General features: G+C 32.7%; 6 protein-coding genes and 1 pseudogene across 8 annotated transcripts; 4 read left to right on the top strand and 3 right to left on the bottom strand.

The window, feature by feature from the left end:
* On the top strand, positions 320 to 2,397 carry LOC104761055 (heavy metal-associated isoprenylated plant protein 3-like). Of its 2 annotated transcripts, none has more exons than XM_010484071.1 (5): positions 320 to 430; positions 524 to 695; positions 795 to 1,003; positions 1,120 to 1,201; positions 1,925 to 2,397. In XM_010484071.1, exons 1-5 carry the CDS (start codon positions 422 to 424, stop codon positions 2,299 to 2,301), a joined length of 849 nt encoding a protein of 282 aa, XP_010482373.1. In that variant the 5' UTR covers positions 320 to 421; the 3' UTR covers positions 2,302 to 2,397. The 2 variants fall into 2 exon arrangements, with proteins under 2 accessions (XP_010482373.1, XP_010482374.1); XM_010484072.2 differs by having other exon boundaries at positions 1,911 to 2,082.
* Positions 4,211 to 5,512, top strand: LOC104761054 (HVA22-like protein e). Its single transcript, XM_010484070.1, has 5 exons — positions 4,211 to 4,350; positions 4,526 to 4,552; positions 4,643 to 4,765; positions 4,865 to 4,997; positions 5,276 to 5,512. Exons 1-5 carry the CDS (start codon positions 4,304 to 4,306, stop codon positions 5,294 to 5,296), a joined length of 351 nt encoding a protein of 116 aa, XP_010482372.1. The 5' UTR covers positions 4,211 to 4,303; the 3' UTR covers positions 5,297 to 5,512.
* LOC104761053 lies at positions 7,067 to 8,077 on the bottom strand. The gene has a single exon (XM_010484068.1). It carries the CDS (start codon positions 7,907 to 7,909, stop codon positions 7,355 to 7,357), a length of 555 nt encoding a protein of 184 aa, XP_010482370.1. The 5' UTR covers positions 7,910 to 8,077; the 3' UTR covers positions 7,067 to 7,354.
* Positions 12,220 to 14,165, top strand: LOC104761049 (11-beta-hydroxysteroid dehydrogenase 1B). Its single transcript, XM_010484066.2, has 6 exons — positions 12,220 to 12,543; positions 12,694 to 12,886; positions 13,002 to 13,087; positions 13,183 to 13,314; positions 13,416 to 13,580; positions 13,670 to 14,165. The coding sequence occupies exons 1-6, from the start codon at positions 12,361 to 12,363 to the stop codon at positions 13,961 to 13,963; spliced, it is 1,053 nt and encodes a 350-aa protein (XP_010482368.1). The 5' UTR covers positions 12,220 to 12,360; the 3' UTR covers positions 13,964 to 14,165.
* LOC104761051 lies at positions 14,119 to 15,654 on the bottom strand (annotated as a pseudogene).
* On the bottom strand, positions 14,501 to 18,317 carry LOC104761052 (SUMO-activating enzyme subunit 1B-1). 2 transcript variants are annotated; one of them, XM_010484067.2, is made up of 15 exons: positions 18,138 to 18,317; positions 17,836 to 17,887; positions 17,538 to 17,733; positions 17,363 to 17,442; positions 17,166 to 17,282; positions 17,000 to 17,050; positions 16,837 to 16,903; positions 16,661 to 16,764; positions 16,473 to 16,577; positions 15,798 to 16,374; positions 15,462 to 15,722; positions 15,182 to 15,374; positions 15,015 to 15,100; positions 14,708 to 14,839; positions 14,501 to 14,629 (listed from the first exon to the last, which is right to left on the bottom strand). In XM_010484067.2, exons 1-10 carry the CDS (start codon positions 18,218 to 18,220, stop codon positions 16,273 to 16,275), a joined length of 957 nt encoding a protein of 318 aa, XP_010482369.1. In that variant the 5' UTR covers positions 18,221 to 18,317; the 3' UTR covers positions 14,501 to 14,629; positions 14,708 to 14,839; positions 15,015 to 15,100; positions 15,182 to 15,374; positions 15,462 to 15,722; positions 15,798 to 16,272. The 2 variants fall into 2 exon arrangements, with proteins under 2 accessions (XP_010482369.1, XP_019095984.1); XM_019240439.1 differs by having other exon boundaries at positions 15,467 to 15,722.
* LOC104761048 (squamosa promoter-binding-like protein 13A) lies at positions 19,700 to 22,226 on the top strand. The gene is made up of 4 exons (XM_010484065.2): positions 19,700 to 20,063; positions 20,638 to 21,145; positions 21,229 to 21,362; positions 21,451 to 22,226. Exons 2-4 carry the CDS (start codon positions 20,685 to 20,687, stop codon positions 21,954 to 21,956), a joined length of 1,101 nt encoding a protein of 366 aa, XP_010482367.1. The 5' UTR covers positions 19,700 to 20,063; positions 20,638 to 20,684; the 3' UTR covers positions 21,957 to 22,226.

The following is a 22,943-nucleotide window of genomic DNA, read 5'->3' as shown; positions in this document are numbered from 1 at the left end:
AATTTTGAACTTTTTCTTCATCACATTTTCTCTGTGTTTCAAATCCCTTTCAAATAACGTATTTTTACCACCATTAGTATTTTTTTATGTGAAGCAAACATTCAAGTCCAGCATTAACAAACAACAAAACATTCAAAGCAATGACAACAACAACAAAATCTATGAATAATAGTAATTGAATGTGACAAAAAAAGAGAGTAGTAAAAATACAGTATTTAAATACGAAATTGGTAGTAAATGCGCTCTGTCTCCGTGGGGTAAAAGAAAAAAAAAAATATGTGGTGTGTGTAATATATAAACAGATCAAAAGCACCAAATCTGACGGTCCATAGAAAGAAAGAAAGAAACAAAGAAAGAAAAAAAAAAAGCTTTAATAACTGTGCCACTCAACTCTCAAGTCTCAACACTGACACTAAATTCAATGGGAGAGGTTAGTGTGTTTTTTTTCAAACTTTTTCAAAATTTACATAGACAAACACTATTGACTTCTCAAATTCATTACTCCTTATTTTTGCCATTTCAGGAAGATAAGAAAATGGAGGAGAAGAAAGCTGAAGAGCCACAAGTGAAACCAGAGGATAAGAAACCTGAAGAAGAAGAGAAGAAGAAAGAGCCTCAAGAGATTGTTCTTAAGATTTTTATGCATTGTGAAGGTTGTGCTAAAAAGATCCATAGATGTCTTAAAGGCTTTGAAGGTACCACTACTATTACTCATTACAGTGCTTCTTTAGTTTTTAGTACTTAGAAAATTTTAATCTAAGTTTTGGTCTAATGGGAAAATGTGATATATATAGGAGTGGAGGATGTAACAACTGATTGTAAAACTAGTAAAGTTGTGGTGAAAGGAGAGAAGGCAGATCCATTAAAAGTGTTGGAAAGGTTACAGAGGAAGAGCCACCGTCAAGTGGAGCTTCTCTCGCCGGTCCCAGAGCCTAAACCGGTTCCAAACGAACCGGAGAAAAAGGAGGAGGAGAAGCCTAAACCTGAGGAGAAAAAAGAAGAGGTATTTTTTTTTAATATTTGTAAGATTTTAGGGGCTTGATTTGTAATTTGAAGGAGAGTTGATTGGTTCTGTGGAAATTAACAATAATGTTTTGTGGGCACTGAGAAAAAAAACAGGTAGTGACAGTGGTGCTGAGTGTTCACATGCATTGTGAAGCATGTGCCATGGAGATTCAAAAGAGAATCATGAGAATGAAAGGTTTGTATTTTTTTTTTCTCCACTCTTCTTGTTTAAATTTTTTCATTTAAATATTCTGAATTGGGTACAATTCGTATTAAATCTTGAGTTTTAATTCTGAATTTGTGGGACGACACTTAATTGGGACATCAAGTTTTGGACTCTTCTGTATGTCATAAAATGATTCCATTTCTTTATTGTAATTGGAACTGTAAGTGTGTACTATGTAGGTCCTTTTTTAAAAGATAGCAATTTGAAAGAGCATGTGTTTAGTGAATCTTTCATTAGAAAATGAAACTCATTCACCTAAGTTTTGTTATTATAATCATATAGCTTCAACTCTTTCTTCTTTACAAATTTTTTTGCTTATTTTGAGTATTTCAAGATTACATAATTCGAATAGGGTTGAATCGAGTCTTAACTTAAGTCAACTACGTTAGTTTTACTTCACCTATTCCCCAAGAATCCCAAAGTTCTAAACACTCTGGTTCTTTTCTTCTACCAATAAGTTGTACAAGTTTTTGTTTCAGGACATTGTTACTAATTAATAATTATTATAGGTAGAAATTTATTGGAATCCTACCAAAATAAATCAAATTTCAAAGGCCAAAAAAATATTACGTTGGAACTAGAGAATTGAAATAAGTGTACATTGCATTTTTGGAGTAATTCTGTTTATAATATAGTTATTTTACATTTTCATATAGAAAATAAATTCAAAACATGTTAGTATGTGTTATATAGGAGTGGAGTCTGTGGAACCAGATTTTAAAGCATCACAAGTGAGCGTCAAAGGAGTTTTTACACCGGAAAAGCTAGTTGAGTTCGTCTACAAGAGGGTCGGGAAGCACGCCGCGGTTGTCAAGCAAGATCCGCCGCCAAAACCTCCGGAAAAAGAAAAAGAAACCAAAGACAAGGACGAGAAGAAAAAGGAAGAGGGACAACCCAAAGAAGGAAAAGAGGCCAAGGAGGGCGGTGGTGCGGCCGTGGAGGGGAACAAAGTGGTAGACCTGAAGAAGAATGAGTATCAGTACCAGCCACCAAGGTATCCCGTGGAGATGTTTGCGTATCCACCACAGATATTCAGTGACGAGAACCCCAACGCTTGTACCATTATGTAATAAAATCGTCAGTTTGATGGGTTTGTAGGATTTATTTATTTTTACTTTTATCTATATGCCGTATTTTAATTTGAATGTACTCTTTTTTTTTGGTAACTATTTTTTTTGTTTCAACCGAATTGAATGATCGTATTTTTTTAAAAAAAATGTAAAATAAATAATTGTCCTCCTAGTGTATTTCATCACCTCACGACATTATTTTTAAATGAAATGAAACACAAAAAACACATCAGTTTCGTACAAATTTCCAAATAATTCCAATTCTCACATAACTAAAAAGAAACACGAATTGTTTAATTAAACCGGACACCCTCGTATCGTAAGCTTCAAACTCGAAACTTTTTTTGTCAAACAAATTTTTTCTTAGACTGAACTAACTAAATTATCCTTAGCGAACGTTACATCACCTCTTGTTCATAACTACATCTATGAAAATTAGGATGAAATAAACCCACTGGACTCTTCACCAATTGGCCTCTTTGTATATTCAGTTATGATTATTCCACTTTTCACTTGTGTATTGTGTATGAAATTATCTATGAAAAGTATCCCACTTTTCACTATCATTCATGGCTACAATTATGAAATTATTATTAAAATGTGGGCTTCCAACTTGTTTAACTTTAACTGTCGATAAAATTGGATATATCGAAAATTTCTAACTGTTAGAAACTGATAGTATTTTTTTTCTAGGGTCTTAGCCTGTCAAAATATTTTCAACAGAATTTTTGAAATTTTTTTGATAAAATCATTTCTGTGAAAATTTACTAACAGATTAAAAGTTTGCTGGTAATCCCATGTATAACATTTATCTACAATGGCAACTGAACCAAAACAATATAATGGCAAAAAATCAATATACAATTAATATATATGATTTTATCACTATTTATGAAATATTTGTGAAATCTTCATACAAAATATAAATATGGAGATTTTCAAAAATACCCCTTTTTATGTAAATTTTCAAAAATACCATTTCATGGTGTCCATTTTAAAAAATATCCCTTTTAAATATATAAAATGATCAAATTATAAATTATAAACCCCAAATACTAAATCCTACTTCTTAAAAATTATACTCTAAATATAAAATATAGAACCCAAACCTAAAAATAAAATTTAAAATTTAATCTAACATATTGTAATTGTGTAAAAGAAGGTAAAATAAAAATATTCAAATATGAGATATTTTGAAAAGGGATATCTCAAAAATATATTTCTAACAAATTCTCATTTAGATGTAGAGAATTTTTTATTTTATTATCCTTACTATATATCTATATAGTTTTGGTAAGAAAATAAAGATACATGTATATAATTATATTTTCTTGTTTATTGGATAAAATTTAGTTAATGAGAAAATAAGATTTGTTATGTATATGAATTGAATTAGTATATATACTTGGCACATTTATACTAGTTATGTGTTTTTTTTTCTTGATTAACTTTGGTAAACTATTTTTTCTTTCTTAATAGGTAATTAAAGGAATTTAAATAAAAGGAAAGCATGGAAAATCACAATAAAGAGAATCTCACCGACATCTGGCCTCTATTGGCCGGTGACATGTCGGACACGCTCAAGTTAGAATCCGATACTCTCTGTCTCTTTCACTCCCACGTGTCCGGTATATTACTCATCAAAACTAATCCCACACAAACCGAACCAGAATAGCTAAACCTGACTATCTGATTTGGCTCTCATTAACCGGCATTACGGTTATAGCAAAGCCAAATGCGAAAGTATATGGTATACAAGACTAAAATTTCAAACACTAGATTCATCGGTTCGGTATGTGAAATAACGATACCAAATTGTCCCGGTTCGGACTTGGACCAAATTGTTCAAAACTGTTGATGTCCAAACCAGGACAGTTTTAATATAAATAAGATCTCTCTGGTCGTCTTGTTTCAGAAAAACAAAGAGCATTTCGAAACTTCTTTTAAGACTTCTTTCCATTTGATTGATTTGGATTTTGTTGTGTTGTTCATCTTCTTAAAAATGACAAAACTATCGACATCTCTCTCTGCTCTTCATTCTCTCGCTGGGTATATATTTATTCATTCGTCTCCTCTTCTATATCTTTTTTTTTTTTATTGTTTTTCTCTATCTTATTTAGTTTTCCTTCAATTTATCGTTTGATTATGTTTTGATTAAAATTATTTAGTTTCAGTATTCATTATAATATTTGTGTTTTTGTTTTCTTGGGACGATCATACGCAGACCCGTGGTGATGCTGCTTTATCCCTTGTAAGTAATTTCCTATTGTTTTCTAATATACATTTTTTTGTTTGGTGTTATCTTAAAGTTTTAATTTGATTGTTTATGATATTGGTAAAGATATGCGTCGGTTCTAGCAATAGAGAGCCCATCAAAAGTAGATGACGATCAATGGCTTGCTTATTGGATTCTCTACTCTTTCCTTACCCTCACGGAACTCATCCTTCAATCTCTCCTAGAGTGGTAACATTAATCATATCATATCTATGCTTCATTTCTTGTGGTCATGGTAAATTATTAAAATAGAGAAAAATGGGAGATAATATCTTGAATAATTGATAGGATACCGATATGGTACACGGCGAAGTTAGTGTTCGTGGCATGGTTGGTTCTGCCACAGTTTAGAGGGGCTGCTTTCATATATAACAGGGTCGTGAGGGAACAATTCAAGAAGTACGGCATCCTCAAACCTAAGGTCATATCCTTCTCATCATTTTTCCCTTTTTCTTTTGATGACCAAAGTGTGAAATACACTTGATTAAAAGTTGTTATAGTGGGATTAAAGTCTTTGTGCGGGCCAAACCCTGTCCTTAACAGGTTGGCCCGTAGGATGACCGGTTCAATCCCAAAATATTGGCTGGTTTTGTCATCGATGGACTTGTTGGGTTTCGTATATAGTAAACTAAGAAGTATAGTATTTAGTATTTACTAGTCATATTCTTTTGTTTTTATATTTCGGTGTTTGGAATATAGGTAGGGCACCAGGCTGAGTGAAGTCAAAAAGAGTAAGGGGCATAAAGCGGCTTCACTGTTGGTGCCTCCAAGTTTCTAACCTTTTATGCTTTTTTTCTTTTGTCTTATTTCTCTTTTGGCTTACGGAAAAAATGGGTTCAGACTATGAATTCTTATGAGCTATTTCCTACTTCAATGTATGTGAAAATTAAAAGACCTTTCATCCGACGTTAATTAAAAATGTTATTTTAAGAGATATATATGTGTTTACATGTTACTGACGGAACAGGGAAGATGCATAAAAATGAAGAAAAACAAATTGTAATCTTATGAGAAAATAATAATGGTTTATGACGAATGTTAACTAAATAATCAAGCAGAAAGAAATGAATTATCAAATTGAAAATTTGTCAAACACATCATATAAAATACATAAAATCAAAATAAAATAAAAGATGTTAACAAAACTTGTAAACTATGCATGCAATTTTCAAATATATAATTAATACATACTAGGAATCTATTGGTGAGACGCATGTTGCTTGAAAGTTGATAACACTCTCGTATCGTCTGCGTATAGGCATCTCGTGTTGCAACTTCTTGATCTTTTGGAGAAACAAATAATAATACAATTCTGACATTTCCTGTCGGCTGTCGTTGTTGAAATGTTATTGTAGAATGGCAATCAAAGTCACCAAATTAAGATTTAGAAGATGAGAAATACTGAAATACAAATTAAGGTTAAGAAATTTAAGTATTTAACTGTTATACTTTTTGTTTTGTCCTAACATTATATCTTGATTAAAAACTTTTTTTTTTACCAAATTCTGAAGGTTAGTTCGATCACTGAGTCAAGCAAAGAATACATCGGATAGATAAATTCTTCACTTCTAGGCAGAGAACCTTCTTGATTGTGCCAAATGATAATGACTTTTTTTTTTAAATGCAGCTAAAAGCCATCAAGTGTCAGCATTGACAAAATCTACAAGATAGTATATCAAGGGAAGAATCATGTCACGGTACAGTGCATAAGAAAACTTTCTTGAATCATATGTATAATAAATCTAGGACATCAAACAAATAGATAGATAAATAACATATCCAAATTATATACTGCAAAAAAGATTCTCGTGTGTTTTAGCCAGAAAGGCTATATCTTTTTTCCTATTCCACCAGCAAAACCACCAACATAAGGCTAATGAAAAATGAGTATTTCCTAAATTTAAAGTTATCCTACACTCGCGATCTATGCCGGATGAGGTGTTCATGTCATTTCCAAATCAAGTTACCACCATTTCCTTTTTATTTTATTTTTTATATAGAATTCATTTGATATCAAATAGTATTCTTATACAACTAAAGTTTTGCAAATCTTTACCCAAAAAAAAGAAGTAATGCAAATGGCCGTCGACTAAAAATTAATCATTTATTTAAAATCAACACACGAAAAAGCTTTAACACACAAATTAAATCTTTAAAATGTCATATTAAGCTCTTGGTCTCACGCCCTAAGCCTTACACACTAATTAAAACATACAGACATCAAAATATCCAAGAAGGGGGAGGAGTAGGTAAAAATATAGTCGGTAAAATGATCTTCTTTGTCGACAAATATGGTAATCAATCTAGTTCTATACATTTCACAAAATCTCATGCATTGGCGGATCCAAAAATGATTTTAACTAGGAGAAAAATTGGTTCGAAATTAGAACTTTTGGAGCAAAAAGACTACTTCTAACAAATTCTTTCAATTTGTTCTTAAACTACCATTTTTTTTAAGAGTTTACAAAATTGATGGAGCACTTGCACCCACGACACAAATAAAACGTCGGTCTCTAGTCTAATCATGTTCTTACCATATACTTTTCAACGAGATACTTATGTAGTCTCACGAATCATATCCATTCACATATAATCATTACTACACATGTACATTACGCATACCAATACAATACCAATGAATCATGCATATAGCTAGGTACCTCGTCAAAATTATAACTTTGTTTAGAAAAAGGTTGCATTTTGTTATTATATTATATTGGTTTGGTAACACGAAATGCTTTATCTCCACATTTGTCCATGTATTGTTATGATATACGGCTACCGCCTATGATGTAAAAACCCAATTTCAAGCCTCCTCTGTCTGTTCACACGGGCGATCAGATCATCAGCCCTCTGGTTCAATGGATCCATATCGTGCAACGGACTAAGCTTCCATCTCTTACCCTCGTCGAGCCTCGGTCGATGACTATTCTCTTTCGAAAATCGTTGACATCCCATTTCTACCCTCACGTTCCCATGAGACCACGTGTCACAAAATTGGCTTCTCACACTGAATTCTTTGCATAACTCGCTAGCTGGAAGAGAAGATCTTGAACTAGACATCCTTGATTCTCCGATGAGGGTGATCACAATGACATTTGTCAGAATGAATAAAACCTTAGGGTTTAAGATGTAGTATGTAATAACTCTAGGGATGGTGAACAAGAAACTGTTAACAACTTGAAGCCAAAGCGGGCTAAAAAATACTATAACGCAAAAAACAACTACGAGAATAGAAAACGAAAGGCGATCAAGAAATTGAAGAAATGGCTTCTTGTAGGTACTTAATCCGTAGTTATATCGGGTCTCTTGCATGGCGATTACGTTATCCATTATCACCACACTAAAACTAGCTATAAGTGTAACCAAGGTTTGCTAAAAAGATGGAAATATATCTTGATCAAGAAGAAGTAACAAAGAAAACTTTAGTGTTAAAGGATAAGAATGTGACTGGACATGAAATAGCTCGACTACTTTGCGATAATACTTATAGTGCGTGTGTGCTTGCATGCAGCATGAGGTATGATATAAGCTTAAGGGTTCTTCATCGTTAAGATTAAACTAATCACATGCCCGAGCATTTTATTTTACTTAGTTTAGCTCTTGGTAACCATGTGGGCGAGCAAACACTTTTGAATTATTAATTGCCTTTTCTACTAATTTTAATATTGTGTTGTTTTTCACCAAATTCATTTTCGAATGCGTAGTTAAATTGGATGTAGAGGACCAATCCTTAAAGCTGCATTAAAGCATGTTGAGGACCAATTCTTAAGATGGTATACTTTTTTACGTGCACACGTCGAAAGTAAAAGTGATGTGCTTGTCTTTTGCCCCCAACTATCAAATGTGTAGAAATATATAATTACCAGTGGAACCGAAAGTCTTAAAGTATATATTAAAATACAAAAAAGACATGATCAGTCCTTCCTATGAGATTTCGTTCATGTTAGGAATTCAAATATATTCATATATCTACTAGCCCTATAACAATATAATTGACAACTTAACAACAAACAGTATATATTGTACGAAGAAGGGTTTTACTCTATGTTCGTGTTCATAGCAATAAAACTAAAAACATAAAAACATAAATAAAAGAAACTAAGTCAAGTGTACTTTTTGGCTACGGTCACGGTTTCTCAAAGTCTCTGTTTTCCCTAATTTCTTCGACCTCTAAAGCTTCAGTTTAGGATGGGAACCTTCGAACATGGGTTCCATTAGGAGACTTTTAGGGGAAATAAAACGTGATGAGAAAAAGTTTAGTTTCGGATGCCCCTCATATATGATATATGTGGTAGTTCTTATCTGTTTTGCAATCCCGGCCACTACATTTATACGACAATCATTCTATACTGCATAAATATTTCCCAACTTTCAAATATTGTCTAAAATAACATTGACCTGATTTTACCGATTAATTTATTAAATTTGGAGTCAAATTTGTAACCTAAAATAAGATATGAAAAAAAAATCGAAATTTATTAAAAGTGTTTTGATATTTAATTTCTTTTGTGAACAGTTAGTCTTCTGATTTGTTAATTAATATCCAGGATTGGTATCTTAATAACAAAAATTAATAGTGATTTTTTTTCTTCAAAATAAATCGTTAGTAATAGTACAAAAGACATCTTTAACGCCGGTACGTTAGGAAACGACAATCCCCTATATATTAATAGATAAGTATTCTCACAAAAAAATTGAGGTGTCGCGTTCACAAAACTCATGTATCTTTCTAATAAATGCCTTTAATTTTTATTGTTATTTACATAAATATGCCACTAAAATATTATGAGCCAATATTTTTTTATTAATTTTTAAAAATGAAAGATTTAATCAACCATTAAATTAAAAAATATATTTAATTATCATTTTTATAATATATTTACTTATTAAAAGTAAATTACATTTTACAAACAAGAAAAAAATTATTCATTTATTTATCACTTTTATCATTTTTCTCATTGCATTTTTAAACTTAGAATTAGTTTAAATTAAATCTATTAGTTTAAAAATATTGCTTTATCTATTTAATGGTATAGTGATATTGATAATAATGTGAAACATAAAATATGTGATTTTGATTTTTAGAAACACAAAAAGACATCAAAACTTTCTACACCAGCTTAAAATTCTTTTCCAAGTTCAAATATTTCACGAGTGAACCATATTTTACAGAAAATAAACGCAAATTTGAATAAACGAAATGTTTTTTATTACATATTTTGTTTTATACAAACAAATCTTAAATCTCAATTAATAATTTTACTCATAATATTTTATTTAAATCGATTTATCCCGCGCATAGTGCGAGTTGGTATCTAGTCTTATATAATATGAGAAGATTTTCTCCTAACTTTGCGTAACACGATGACATTTGGCAGCGTATATTTTCGACACATGTCCTCACTTTTCAATTATTAAATTCTTTTAATTTATTTTTCTCAAAAGTACATACATTATTTTCATGTTTACTAAATTTAAATGATATTTCTGTACTAAAAAATATATTGACATTTATGCAATGTATTTTTAGTAATTATATATAGATATCATTTATCAATATTTTATATAATTAACATAACATTATAATTTCGCATAGGTATCATGTTTAAATATTTTATATAAAATATAAGGTGATAGTTATTAAATTCTTTACTAATTTCAAGCTATAAAAATATTATACTATTATAAAAATTATTTTTTGACAAAAAGTATAATATTTTTTTCACAGTTTTTGTGCCAAAATATCAAATCAATTTATTCAAAAATAATTTCAAGATATAAAACAATATAATATTTAATTTTTGTTTAATAGTAATCATTAACACAATTTATTGCATATTAATTCTTGAAAATGTAACTCCCATGATGTTTGTAAAAATTTAAAAACAAATCTTTCATCATATGAATACACTTTAATGATGGTATATTTATTCTTTGAAATATAAGCATAACTCCTATGATGTTTGACTAAAAAAAAACTGAAAAATCTCTCATACTACTACAGATTTATCTATAAATAGCTAGACAAAGTCTTCATTAAACATCTTATTCTACCTCTCACATAATTTTCTAAATTTTGTAATATTTAACTTTTTCATATATTTGACATTTATAGGTTTTGAAATAAATAAGTTGAGTCAAAATTTTGGAGCATATATATAGAAGTGAACATGTGAAATGTGGTTATTCATTAGAAAGAGTTAGATGAAGAAGGTCTTAGGCACATAACACATTCTCACTTGTAAATGTTGTTTCAAATGCCTATTTTGTATATCAATGTTGTAATTTGTTTTTCTTTTGATCCATTTGATAAATTTTTAATATAAAATTTTAGTTTTAGATTATAATTCATAAACTTTAAGAGATTTTATATCTTAGTCACAATATTTATGATATTTATTACCCATGCTGTATTTTATACAAGTGTGTTTGTATGTATTACCTATGAAAATGAGTTTAAACAAATATTAACTGTTTCAAATACTATTACTTTAAATTTGTTCCTTAACGTTACAACTGTGTTTGTATGTATTTATTAACTTTGTTTCCGATAACCATTTCTGTAGTTCTTTATTTGATATAATTATATATTAATAACATTGTTTTACTCAATTCTAAACTAAAATTCAGTTTGCATTTAGTATGTTCAATATATAAAGTACGTGATCAAAATATAGAAATATCTAACAGAGAACTTTCTTTTCCAAATTAAATTAATCAAGAAACAGAAAGAATTCTACTTTTAGAACAAAAATGCATTTGAAATCATTTATATAATTTATCAAGATTAAAATATTTTATTGCTAAAACATTCAAATTATAATAATAAAACATTTAAGCATATGTGAAGCATGCTGGTAATATATAAATATCAAAATTATTTATGCTACCTTTAGTTATCTAATTAATGAAATTAATTACACATAGAATGAAGGAAGAGGATGAGTTTCGGCTTAAGAAAAAGTTATTCGATAAATTCAAGTTATTTGAAGTGCTTGGACATTAATATGCAGATGAACATGGACATTATGTGTTAAATATCAAAATTATTTATGCTACCTTTAGTTATCTAATTAATGAAATTAATTACACATAGAATGAAAGAAGAGGATGAGTTTCGGCTTAAGAAAAAGTTATTCGATAAATTCAAGTTATTTGAAGTGCTTGGACATTAATATGCAGATGAGCATGGATATTATGTGTTAGTTTGTCCGCTTTTAAAATAATCTATAAAATATTAATATCTTCTAAAACTAGACGTGTCTAAGAAAGGCGAAACAAACTAAATATTTTAAAGTAATCTTTCGTATTAACAAATATTTTCAGTTTAATATTTAATTAATTAATAGTCATTCATTTTAAATGATTCAGAAAACTTATTTAAAAATAAAATAAATAACAAGGATAATTTTTTAAAACATAAATTAAATATTTTAATAAATCTAATATATGTTAAAATTATTATAAAATTATGGAATCTACTTCTAACTTATAAGTGGAAAGAAAAATCGATCTTATCTACCATAGATGTTAAGTGGATAACGAGAAGAACAGGTCGTCGACGTGCGTTTTCCACATCTTGACACAACGTGTCGTCTCGTTGCCATGCAATGTTGCCACACTACCACCTGATCTTCGTGTCTTGTCTCTCTTCGTCCCATCACCGTTTGTGTCTAAAAATCCAATTTGATTTTGGAGATATATATTCAAACAACGTACGTATAGATCATGTTCGATAAGAGCCATTATCATATTATCCGTATTGTGTTTTGATCCAAAAAATGGAATTGATAAACGATTTCCTCAATCTAACTGCGCCTTTCTTCACCTTCTTTGGTCTCTGCTTCTTCTTGCCTCCTTTTTACTTCTTCAAGCTCGTGCAGTCTATTTTCTCGACCATTTTCTCGGAAAACCTTCACGGGAAAGTTGTTCTTATCACTGGTGCTTCCTCCGGCATTGGCGAGGTTTAGTTATGAACCCTTTTTTAAAAAAAAATTAGTTATAGAAACTTCTAACCTTCTTTTAATTAATAGTTGTAGACCTAAAAATAATAATTAATTATTAGTTAGAATATTATTCATTTGATCTGTTTATTGCGTATATTACGTTATCAGCACTTGGCATACGAGTATGCAAGTAGAGGTGCATGTTTGGCCTTGACCGCTCGAAGGAAGAACCGTCTAGAAGAAGTGGCAGAGATTGCTCGTGAAATTGGATCTCCCAATGTTTTCACCGTTCATGCTGATGTCTCCAAACCTGATGATTGTAGACGACTCGTTGATGACACCATCACCCATTTCGGTAGATGTAAGTCAGGGCTAACCAATCAATCGTGCATGGTCAAAACCGACCACTTTTTAGTTACCATACAAGTTTTGTTCCGGATAACAAAAGAGAAATTGTCTTGCTTTGGTCTTTGCAGTGGATCATCTTGTAAATAACGCTGGGATAACGCAGATCTCGATGTTTGAGGATGTTGAAGATATAACCAGGAACAAAGCAGTTTTGGTAACGTTATAACAATGATGATTTATAAAATATTAAGCAAGCAATTCTAAACCATATATTGGTAATATTCCAATGAATGTTTTGTGATTTATTAGGATACTAACTTCTGGGGGTCAGTTTATACTACTCGTGCTGCGCTTCCGTACCTTCGACAAAGCAATGGTAAGATCGTGGCTATGTCGTCCTCTGCAGCGTGGCTAACCGCTCCAAGGATGAGTTTTTACAATGTAAGTAAATATATATACACTTTTTTCTTAGTAAAGTAAGCATTATAAGGACTGAGCAATATTATTATACATATTATAATTAATAATACTATGTTAATTAGGCAAGCAAAGCAGCTTTGTTGAGCTTCTTCGAGACGATGAGAATTGAACTTGGTGGCGATGTACACATTACAATCGTCACACCTGGTTATATCGAATCCGAGCTCACACAAGGCAAGTACTTATCCGGTGAAGGCGAGTTAATAGTCAACCAAGACGTCAGAGATGTGAGTCATATCTAACGTCCTTGAACAATTATTGTTGAATTATGTGTTGTTAATGGTAATGTAATGTTTGTTTGTTTTCCCGGGACTAGGTTCAAATAGGACCATTTCCGGTAGCATCTGCATCAGGATGCGCCAAGGCGATAGTGAATGGTGTGTGCCGCAAACAGAGATATGTGACAGAGCCATCGTGGTTTAAGGTGACATATCTTTGGAAAGTGCTATGTCCGGAGTTGATTGAGTGGGGTTGTCGGTTATTGTATATGACTGGAAGTAGTATGTCCGAGGAAAATGCTCTCAACAAGAGGATCATGGACATTCCTGGTGTGCGTAGTGCTCTGTACCCGGAATCTATCAGGAGGCCGCCGGAAATCAAGTCGGAGTAGAGTGAGGTTGATTACATAATAAGATAGATGAGAAGTACGTATCTTAGAATATGTGCAATCAGTAATAATAATCAAACATGTAGGTTTGTTTTTGTGAATGGTAGTACTTTTGACTATGTATATTAACACTATCTGCGTCTTCAAAGAATAAGTAAGTTGCCTAATACAAAAAGTGCTTGTAGAACAAGTCAACTCTCTTCTAGATATGTATTGTCCGAACCAAATGTCTTGAGTTTTATTTTACTGTTCTGCAATTACATGAAAACAATACAACTGGTCAATTCTTTTTAGGCTTAGAGATCAAAAGCTCTGGGCAGATAGCGCTAAGCCAGAAAAGGACACGAACCCACGACGGCTCTGTCACAAAGGTTTTCCCTCGGCAGATTCCATTAATAACGGCTTTGGCGCATTCCGCTGCTGACTCGATGGCCACAACTTGCGACCAGTCTTGTTTCTGCGAGGAGACATACATATTGTGACAAACACGGAGATAAAAGAGGACACAAACGTTTTGTAAATATGATAATAGTAAAATACCTCAGTCAAAAGGTCCGGATTGGTATTTCCGTTTTCGATTAGACCCGGAAACACGATTGCCACACCAATTTGTGGGTGAAGCTCGATCCTAAGAGTCTCGTAAAAGTTTATCATAGCTGCTTTGCTTGCCTGAATCAAAATGTTTTTTAACATTTATTACGTAACAGTTAGTTTATTTAGAAAAAAAAAAGAAGAAGAAGCATTTACAGCATATATGCTCATCCTTGGCACTCCAGCCCATCCAGCAGGCGATGCAACCGCTATGATCTTTCCGTTGGTTTTCTTGAGATGCGGTATAGCGAAATGTGTGGCGTAAACCGGTCCCCAAAAGTTCGTATTCTACAAATTATTCACAACGTTGGAACCAAGGTCAGTTGTGAAAGCTCACTGAGTCCATTATGGAGTCTATAAAATGAACACACAATAGTAAGATTTGACTACTTGAGTAGATTATGTGAAAGTTCATAAACTGTAGAAAAAGAATTAAGTATGCATTAAATCCAAAAATTTATACCACAATGGGAAGAACATCAGAAATTTCTGAATAGTCCTCGAACAGTTTGGCCTCCATAATTCCCGCATTGTTCACCAGGTGATCCACTGTTCTGAATTTTGTTTAGATTCTTATATTGTTTAACCAAGAAGCAATATTAGTTATTCGAATAATCGCTACTAACTCACGTCTTCCAAATCGAGCGATAGTTTCTTGAACGAAATGTTTACAGTCTTCAATGACTGAGACATCACCACGCACCACAGCAACGTCTGGTGAACCAAGCCTTCGTCACCTATTAGCCACCACCCGCAGACGGTCCTCTCTCCGAGCTACCAATGTCAAGTATGCTCCTCTACGTGCGTACTCATACGCGAGGTGCTACACCATTATTAAGTAAACTTGTATCTTTAAATAAGGCATTTCAAGGTAACTTTGTAGAAACTAGGGGTAACTTAATCAACTAACCTCACCAATTCCTGAGGAAGATCCGGTGATGATGACGACTTTTCCATTGACTTTCTCGGACTCTTTGTATCTTCTTATGAAGCTGAGGAGCTTGAAGAATATTGAAAACGGCATAAACACTAAAAGAAACGAAACCGTGACAATAGGGAGAAGGATGTTAAGTATCTTGTTGAACAGAGCCATATCCTTGACTTTTGTGATTGTATCCTCCTTCACCAAAAGTTGCTAGTTTATACAATTTGTAGACTTTTGAGTTTTCTTCTGTTGAAATGTCACTGTCTTAATTAATATTTAACAATCAAGGGTAAACGAATCATAATATGGCATCTTTTCTACCTTCAATCTTTGTCTTCATCCAACTTACGTCTTTATCAAATATTTTTCTCAACTTGTGTACAAATTTTTGGTTCCCAATTCCAACTCTGTTTGTTTAAAATTTCTATGAACGACAGAGTATGTCACTCTGCAATAAAACCATAACAAAGTCATTCTGCAATAAAACCATAACAAAGTCAATCTTACGCTCTCAAAGTTGCAGTTAACTATAGATATGCCACTGACAAAATGACAACTTCTCTAAAAAGGCAAAAACTGATATCAACAAAACCCCGACAGAATTTAGAACTAATACCTTCACATAGATTGGATTATAAAGTAGCTAGTGGATTTCAGATTGTCTTTTAAACCGAACGTAGTAGATACAAAAGACAAGGAGCCAAAGTTCTAAGCACTCTAAAATACAATCTTCAACAGAGGACTAACTTACTAAGAGCAGCATCTCACAGGACCTTTAAGGATTAGAAGTTGAGGCTTAATGGGATATGTCCTCGATTACACCTTTCCCATCCTCTGCATCAAAGTAGAAGAAGTTCTTCAACGGCTCTCCTTTGCCTGATATAACTTTTATCACCTCCTGTACATGCAATACAAGTTTCTTTTAAGTCACAGATAGTTCTGCTAAATGCTTATCTATATAACCAATAAAGTCCTCAGTGAAGAGAGATAAAGAACCTGTCCTAGAATCCCTCCAATGATGGCACAAGCTGGTGGGAATTCTGTTTTACCAGATACAAGTCTTTCCAAGAGGCTATCTGGAATAAGATTCTCGCTAACCGACTGTTGCGACATATCGGAGTCAAAGTTAAGAGGCAAAGTCTGTTCTTACTAGAGCTTTACAAATAAGGTTTATAGAAACTTACATTTCCCTCACAGAGTTCGTTTTTGAGTTTCAAAACTCTTGGGAGATCAGACAGCGAACATTCTCCAGGTTTACGCCCTTCAGTTTCCTCAAATAGTTCTATCACTGCAAGAATATCACGAAAACAAGATTAGTTATGTTGGAAGTAACCAAGCTTTCAGTGATTAGAGCCAAGACCTCTCTTTGCAAAGTAGAGCTTCGCTGTTCTCCTTGGAATCGGTTTCCATGGTACTGAAACTGCTTCCTGGAGGAAAAATTAAAACCAGGAATAAATTACAATTCTATTACTTATCATGCAATAGTATGATCTGAGCAACTGACAAGTCGAGTTTGTTTGTACCTCAAAACTCGGAAACGTTAGTTCACATTCCACAGTTTCATCAAGCTTTTTCTATGAAGCCAAAATTGACAATACAAAAAATACAAAAATTGCAAAGTTAACACATCATTATATACCAACAACGCATGCCATATACAGCTGCCAAAAGAGCAAACGAGATAAGTACCTTTGTGTACTTATAATTCTGCAGGTCAACAAATATTTCACCACATGAACCTCTACAATCAACTGTGTAGAACGCCACACGTTTGGTTAGCTTCCTACATTTCTCATTTACAGCTTTCTGCATAACAAAGCACATTATCTTAAGTGATGTACATAGCAACGAAATAAAGCAATTGCGCAAAGGAGGGTATACAGTACCTTAGTAGCTCGGGAACTGTAGCCAATAACCACAACATCAAACTTCTCGAAAAAATCAACACCAAGTGTTGACAAATCACCTGAGAGTTTGAGGGCACAGAATATACAATGTTACAATCATTTAATTTGGCTTATTCTCAGAGATTAGATAGAAACGAAAGAAAGGGAGATGAACCTTTTTCAATTGAAACATGGACCATAGGGTTAAATTCCTTAAGTGAATCACAACAAATCTCAGCTACGGTTTTGCCCGCATAAGCATTCTCATCCGGAAGAATCAAGAAGTTTGCGTTGAAGGCTTCCTCTGTAACCAACCGATCATCCAACAGAGTCACACTACCAACTCCTGCCAACACAATGTTCTTACAAAACTGCCCACCAAAGAGAAACCAAGTAAGATGCCTTACACTCCTACTACATAAAAGATTCACTAAATAAGCAGTAAAGATGAGAACTTTCAAAGTAAGAGCTACCTCGGCAACAGTCCCCTTAATCCCAGATACCAATACATGACATTTACTCAATCTGCAAACATCCAAAACAAAGATTTAACATAAGAACAGAACATATCAAAATCATCAAATCCAAAGAAACACTTATCCCAAGAGAAGCTCTGATTAAATTAGAGAATTTAACTCAAAACCCAGAAAGGGATTAAAACATGAATCTTCTTACAAAAGTTGATTGTGGACAAAACTATCCAAGCGACTCATACAGCAAATAAAAAACAGTTCTAGCTTGCAGCTATAGAAGTTAGATTCCAATGTAAAGTTACCTCCTTTGAGCACCAGCTCCCCAAACTCTAATTTGGCGGTCGTATAGAGCAGTTTCCTGCTCCGTGAGCTCTTCTCCGTCCATTCTCGAAAGCTGAGCTTTTGTGAAACCCTATCAGTTTGTTCTAAGAGATGATCAAAACCCGCGGATCTATGAAGAAGAGATGATGTTTCGGAGAGACTCGCTGAGCTTTATTGGTTTTTGTTAACCGGAAAATAACTATTACATGGTTTGGTCCGGTCTGTTATTAAAATGGGACAATTTTATAAGTTTTAAATCCATTAAAGAGTAACACATATTAACTATTTCGAAAAGTTAAAACATTTAAAGACATTTCTTAAATTCCATATGTTCCAAAAATATCACTAAAAGTTTTGGTTTTACTAAACTTTAAATATTAAACCTTACCCCATTAAAAAAATATACTCTTAATTTAAATTGGTTAACCTAAACCTAAAAATTAAATTCAAAATTCTTTGAATATGAATAGTTGTGTTTGTGGTGTTTTTGAAGAACTAAAATTTTATGGTATTTTTTTTGGAACATATATAGTTAACAAAATTTGAAATTGTGGTATATTGAGAATTTCTCTAAATTTTAGTTGGTAGTTGATGATAATTGGGTAATTTGTTTCGTTTTCCATTTTTTGTTTCCTTTTGACAAGATATTATACTATTTTCTCTAACAAATGAGAACTACTTTGAGGCTAGCTTTGAGTAGAAAAAAAAAAGAAAAAAAAAATGATGTCAAAAAATTATTAAAGTGTGACATGTGATTGTGAGCGTAAGTCAAAGAAATAACGCGTATGGGGGAAAGATAGAAGAAAATAAGAAAAAAACAGAAGAAGATGTTGTCTAATGCGGAGCACAACATTCACATGCTATGTTTTTTCCGTAATCAACTAAGCATCTTATATAAGTATGTACCTTTTACTATTACTTTCCAAAAGATCTAAAAAATCTCACCATAAGTTTAAAGTAAGTTTTTTTGGATGGTTAAAAGAAGAGAGTAAAAACTTTGGATTATCATCACAAGCTAGTACGACCTATTTGGACTGATTATGAGTTAGTTGAATAACAATGATACGTTTAAAACGCCAAATCATAACACTATATTTTATATGACAGAAATACAAATATGTTGGGTTTTGCTAACCAATATGTAACGGTACAAAAATTACACACATATTTAAGTCAAAAATAATTATGTTAACTTATTGTTAACTTATCAGTTTACAGTTATTTCACTATAATAATGGAGACATGGAGTGTAGTTTATGGATAACTGGATAAGGTCAGTAGGATTCAAGATATTTGAGTATTTTGAAAATTTACTTCAAGCATTTAAACTACATGTCTGTCCCTATAGTCTTTTAGCCTTTTGCTCTGTTCATTCATAATTTAATCGGATGTTCAGAGACTTCAGACTTTGTTGAAATGGCAGATTGAAAAAAAAAAAAGAAAAGTAAACAAAAAGACTAAAAAGTTAGCAAAAGACCAAACAACAACAGCTGTCACTTTCCTCAATTTCTTCTTCTTCACTTTTGTTCATCTCTCTCTCTCTCTCTCTCTCTCTCTCTCACTGACTCAAAATAAATAAAAATGATATCCAATAAACCCTAAATCAGGTAAGCAAAGAAACAATTAAAGTAAGCAAATCATTACTTAACTTAGTAATAGCAATTACTATCAACTACTCTCTCTCTCTCTATATCTCTATTTCTATCTCTGTATGTCTCTCTTATTACATTATTGATGCAGCAGCCACACTTGTTGTCTCCACTTTCTCTTGCTACTTACTACAAACCCTCCATCTTCTCTTTCTTTTTCTTTTATTTCACTCTTTCTCCAATTTTTTAAAACATATTTTTTTCTCTATTGGAGAGTTTCTTCTACTGACTGACTCTACTGGTAGGTGTATGGATTTGGTAAGCTTTCTCAACTTTTCCTTAATTTCTATATAATTTTTTCTTTTACATGTTTCCATCTTTCTTTAATCTTTATTGCATTATTTTTTTTTTAATTCTTGTTTGGAATTGAGTAGACAACAACAAAAAAAAAAGATGAAGGAAGGCTTTTTATTATGATGAAATGAAAAAAAAAAAAACTGAAAACCGCAAATTTATTCATTTTTTTTCTTCTTGTTTTTGCTTTGTTCCCATTTCGTGGGATCTGTTCTCTAGTTCTATATTTCTGCACTTCCCATTTTGTTTTTACAGTACTATAAGTTTGCCTTTTTTGGGATTATTTATATATAAAGAAAAATATATAGAAAATTGTGTTAAAGAGCTTCAACTGTAATTTCAGTGTACCTTTTAAATTCACATACCTTTGTGTTTGCTTTTTTGCTTCTGCTTCTCTTTTTTTTTCCCCCTTCATAAATGTTAAGTTTTGTGTTTAACAGTTGTTGTTGGTGTTTTTTCTTGAATTTAGAGTAACCATATAAAAAAGGAGAAATCTTGAGATTGTGTTTTGTGTTTGTGTGTTCTTTCTTGTTTACAGTGAGTGAAGAATCAAGGAAAAAGAGTAAAAAAAACACCATCTTTAAAATGGATTGGAACTTCAAACTCAGCTCTGGGTATTTATCTGGATTTGATCAAGAATCTGTACCGGATTTATCACCAATGGATGGTTCGATCTCGTTTGGTGGGTCATCATCATCATCAACACAGCCCAAAGGGGATTTTTCATTTGATCTGAAACTTGGAAGAAACATTGGCAACTCTTCCTCTGTTTTTGGTGATACAACAGAGCAAGTGATAAGTCTAAGTAAGTGGAAAGAGAGCGTTATAGCAAAACCTGAGAGTTCAAGAAGCTTGAGTTCGAAGAGGACAAGAGGGAATGGTCTTGGAACCAACCAGATGCCAATTTGTCTTGTGGATGGTTGTGATTCTGATTTTAGTAACTGTAGAGAGTATCATAAGAGACATAAGGTTTGTGAGGTTCATTCCAAAACTCCTGTGGTTACAATCAATGGCCATAAGCAGAGGTTTTGTCAGCAATGCAGCAGGTAAATTAATGGTTAAGCTTCTTCTGTTGTGTTAGTGAACATGTTTTTATGTAATGATAATGTTAACATTTGTGTCTACTTAGGTTTCATTCTTTGGAAGAGTTTGATGAAGGGAAGAGAAGTTGTAGGAAACGTCTTGATGGACATAACCGAAGAAGACGGAAGCCTCAGCCTGACCATATGACTCGTCCTGCGAACTTCTTTACCGGCTTTCAAGGTTTCTTGCTTTAAGAAAACTTGGTTTCTTGGATCCAATAGACGTGTCCCTGGTTGATAAAGAAGCATATTCTTTTATATTTTTTCAGGTAGCAAATTGCTTGAGTTTTCGGGCGGTTCACATGTGTTTCCAACTACATCTGTGGTGAATCCGAGCTGGGGAAATAGTCTTGTAAGCGTTGCTGTGGCAGCCAATGGTTCGAGTTACGGGCAGAACCAGAGCTATGTTGGTTCTTCTCCCGCAAAGACAGGGATAGTGTTTCCAATCTCTTCGTCTCCGAACAGCAATAGAAGCACAGGGAAACAGTTCCCTTTCTTACAAGAAGAAGAAGAAAGCTCTAGAACAGCATCGTTGTGTGAGAGAATGACGAGTTGCATCCATGACTCTGATTGTGCTCTCTCTCTTCTGTCATCCTCCTCGTCCTCAGTCCCTCATTTGCTTCAGCCACCACTTTCTTTGTCCCAAGAAGCAGTAGAGACAGTTTTTTACGGGTCGGGATTGTTTGAGAATGTGAATGCAGTCTCTGATGGATCGGTTATATCCGGTAATGAGACTGTCACTCTTCCACAGACGTTCCCGTTTCATTGGGAGTAGTAGGAAAAAGAAGTAGGTAGGTTGAATCACAAAGATCTCTATGTGTCTCTCTCCTCTTCTCCTTCAATTTTCGATGTTTTATGTCATCATTGTTTATGTTAAATGCTGAACTGTGGGTGTTTAATGACATTTTGTTAGTTGATTTGTAGTTTGTATTGGTCGTGTAACCTCCAATTAGCTACAAGGTAACAGTTGAGAGTAGATAACTCTTTATGTACACATCTTATTCCAAGTATAGAATCTTAGAGCCAGTCTTATCCTTTTGGGTTATATGCATTTTAAAACATTTCAAATCTATACAAACTTTGCTTCTGGTTACATATATGGCAAACATTTTAATATGGATTTCCAAACTTTTTTTTCTTTAGAGGCTTTGTTTTATTTTTATTTGCTTGTAATTTTTTAACTAGAGATATTATTGATTTGTTAACTCAAGTCAATTGGCTAAGTTCGAGTAAACAACATTAAATGGAAGACAGATTGAACTAAATTAGTTGTTGGCCCGTTTTAGTAATTTGTTAGTCAAAACAGAACAAGAGCCATATTTTGATGTCGTCCTTGTAAGTGTGAACCTTCAGAGTTGTGGAACTCTCGATGAGATTGTAAACTTAAGGTAGTAGATAAGATTGCTAGATTTCGTTCTGGCCTAGACATAGGATCGATCAAAACCGGTTGATCTAAAATCGTAAACTTCGTTAGTCACCATCTTATTTTTATTTTTCTGTTTCATTTCTATTCTTGAATAGAATATATTCGATTGATTTGTTCTTCGAATGCGGATGGATTTATTATGAGTATAGAGTATTAAGCTTCTATTGTGGTAAAGGTTCATGCAAGATTTGCAACAAGTGATATCAGAACTGTCATGTTGCAGATTCAGTCATTCAACGGCTGATAGCCTGATACTCAGGAGTGGAGTGGGATCAGTTCAATTATAGCTATTTTGTCATTGTTTTTGGCGAAAAGATAAAACAGATATAATAGAAA

The sequence above is a fragment of the Camelina sativa genome, chromosome 18 (assembly GCF_000633955.1).
Source record: "Camelina sativa cultivar DH55 chromosome 18, Cs, whole genome shotgun sequence".
NCBI classification, from domain to species: Eukaryota; Viridiplantae; Streptophyta; class Magnoliopsida; order Brassicales; family Brassicaceae; genus Camelina; species Camelina sativa.
This window is presented reverse-complemented; position numbering and strand designations above follow the sequence as displayed.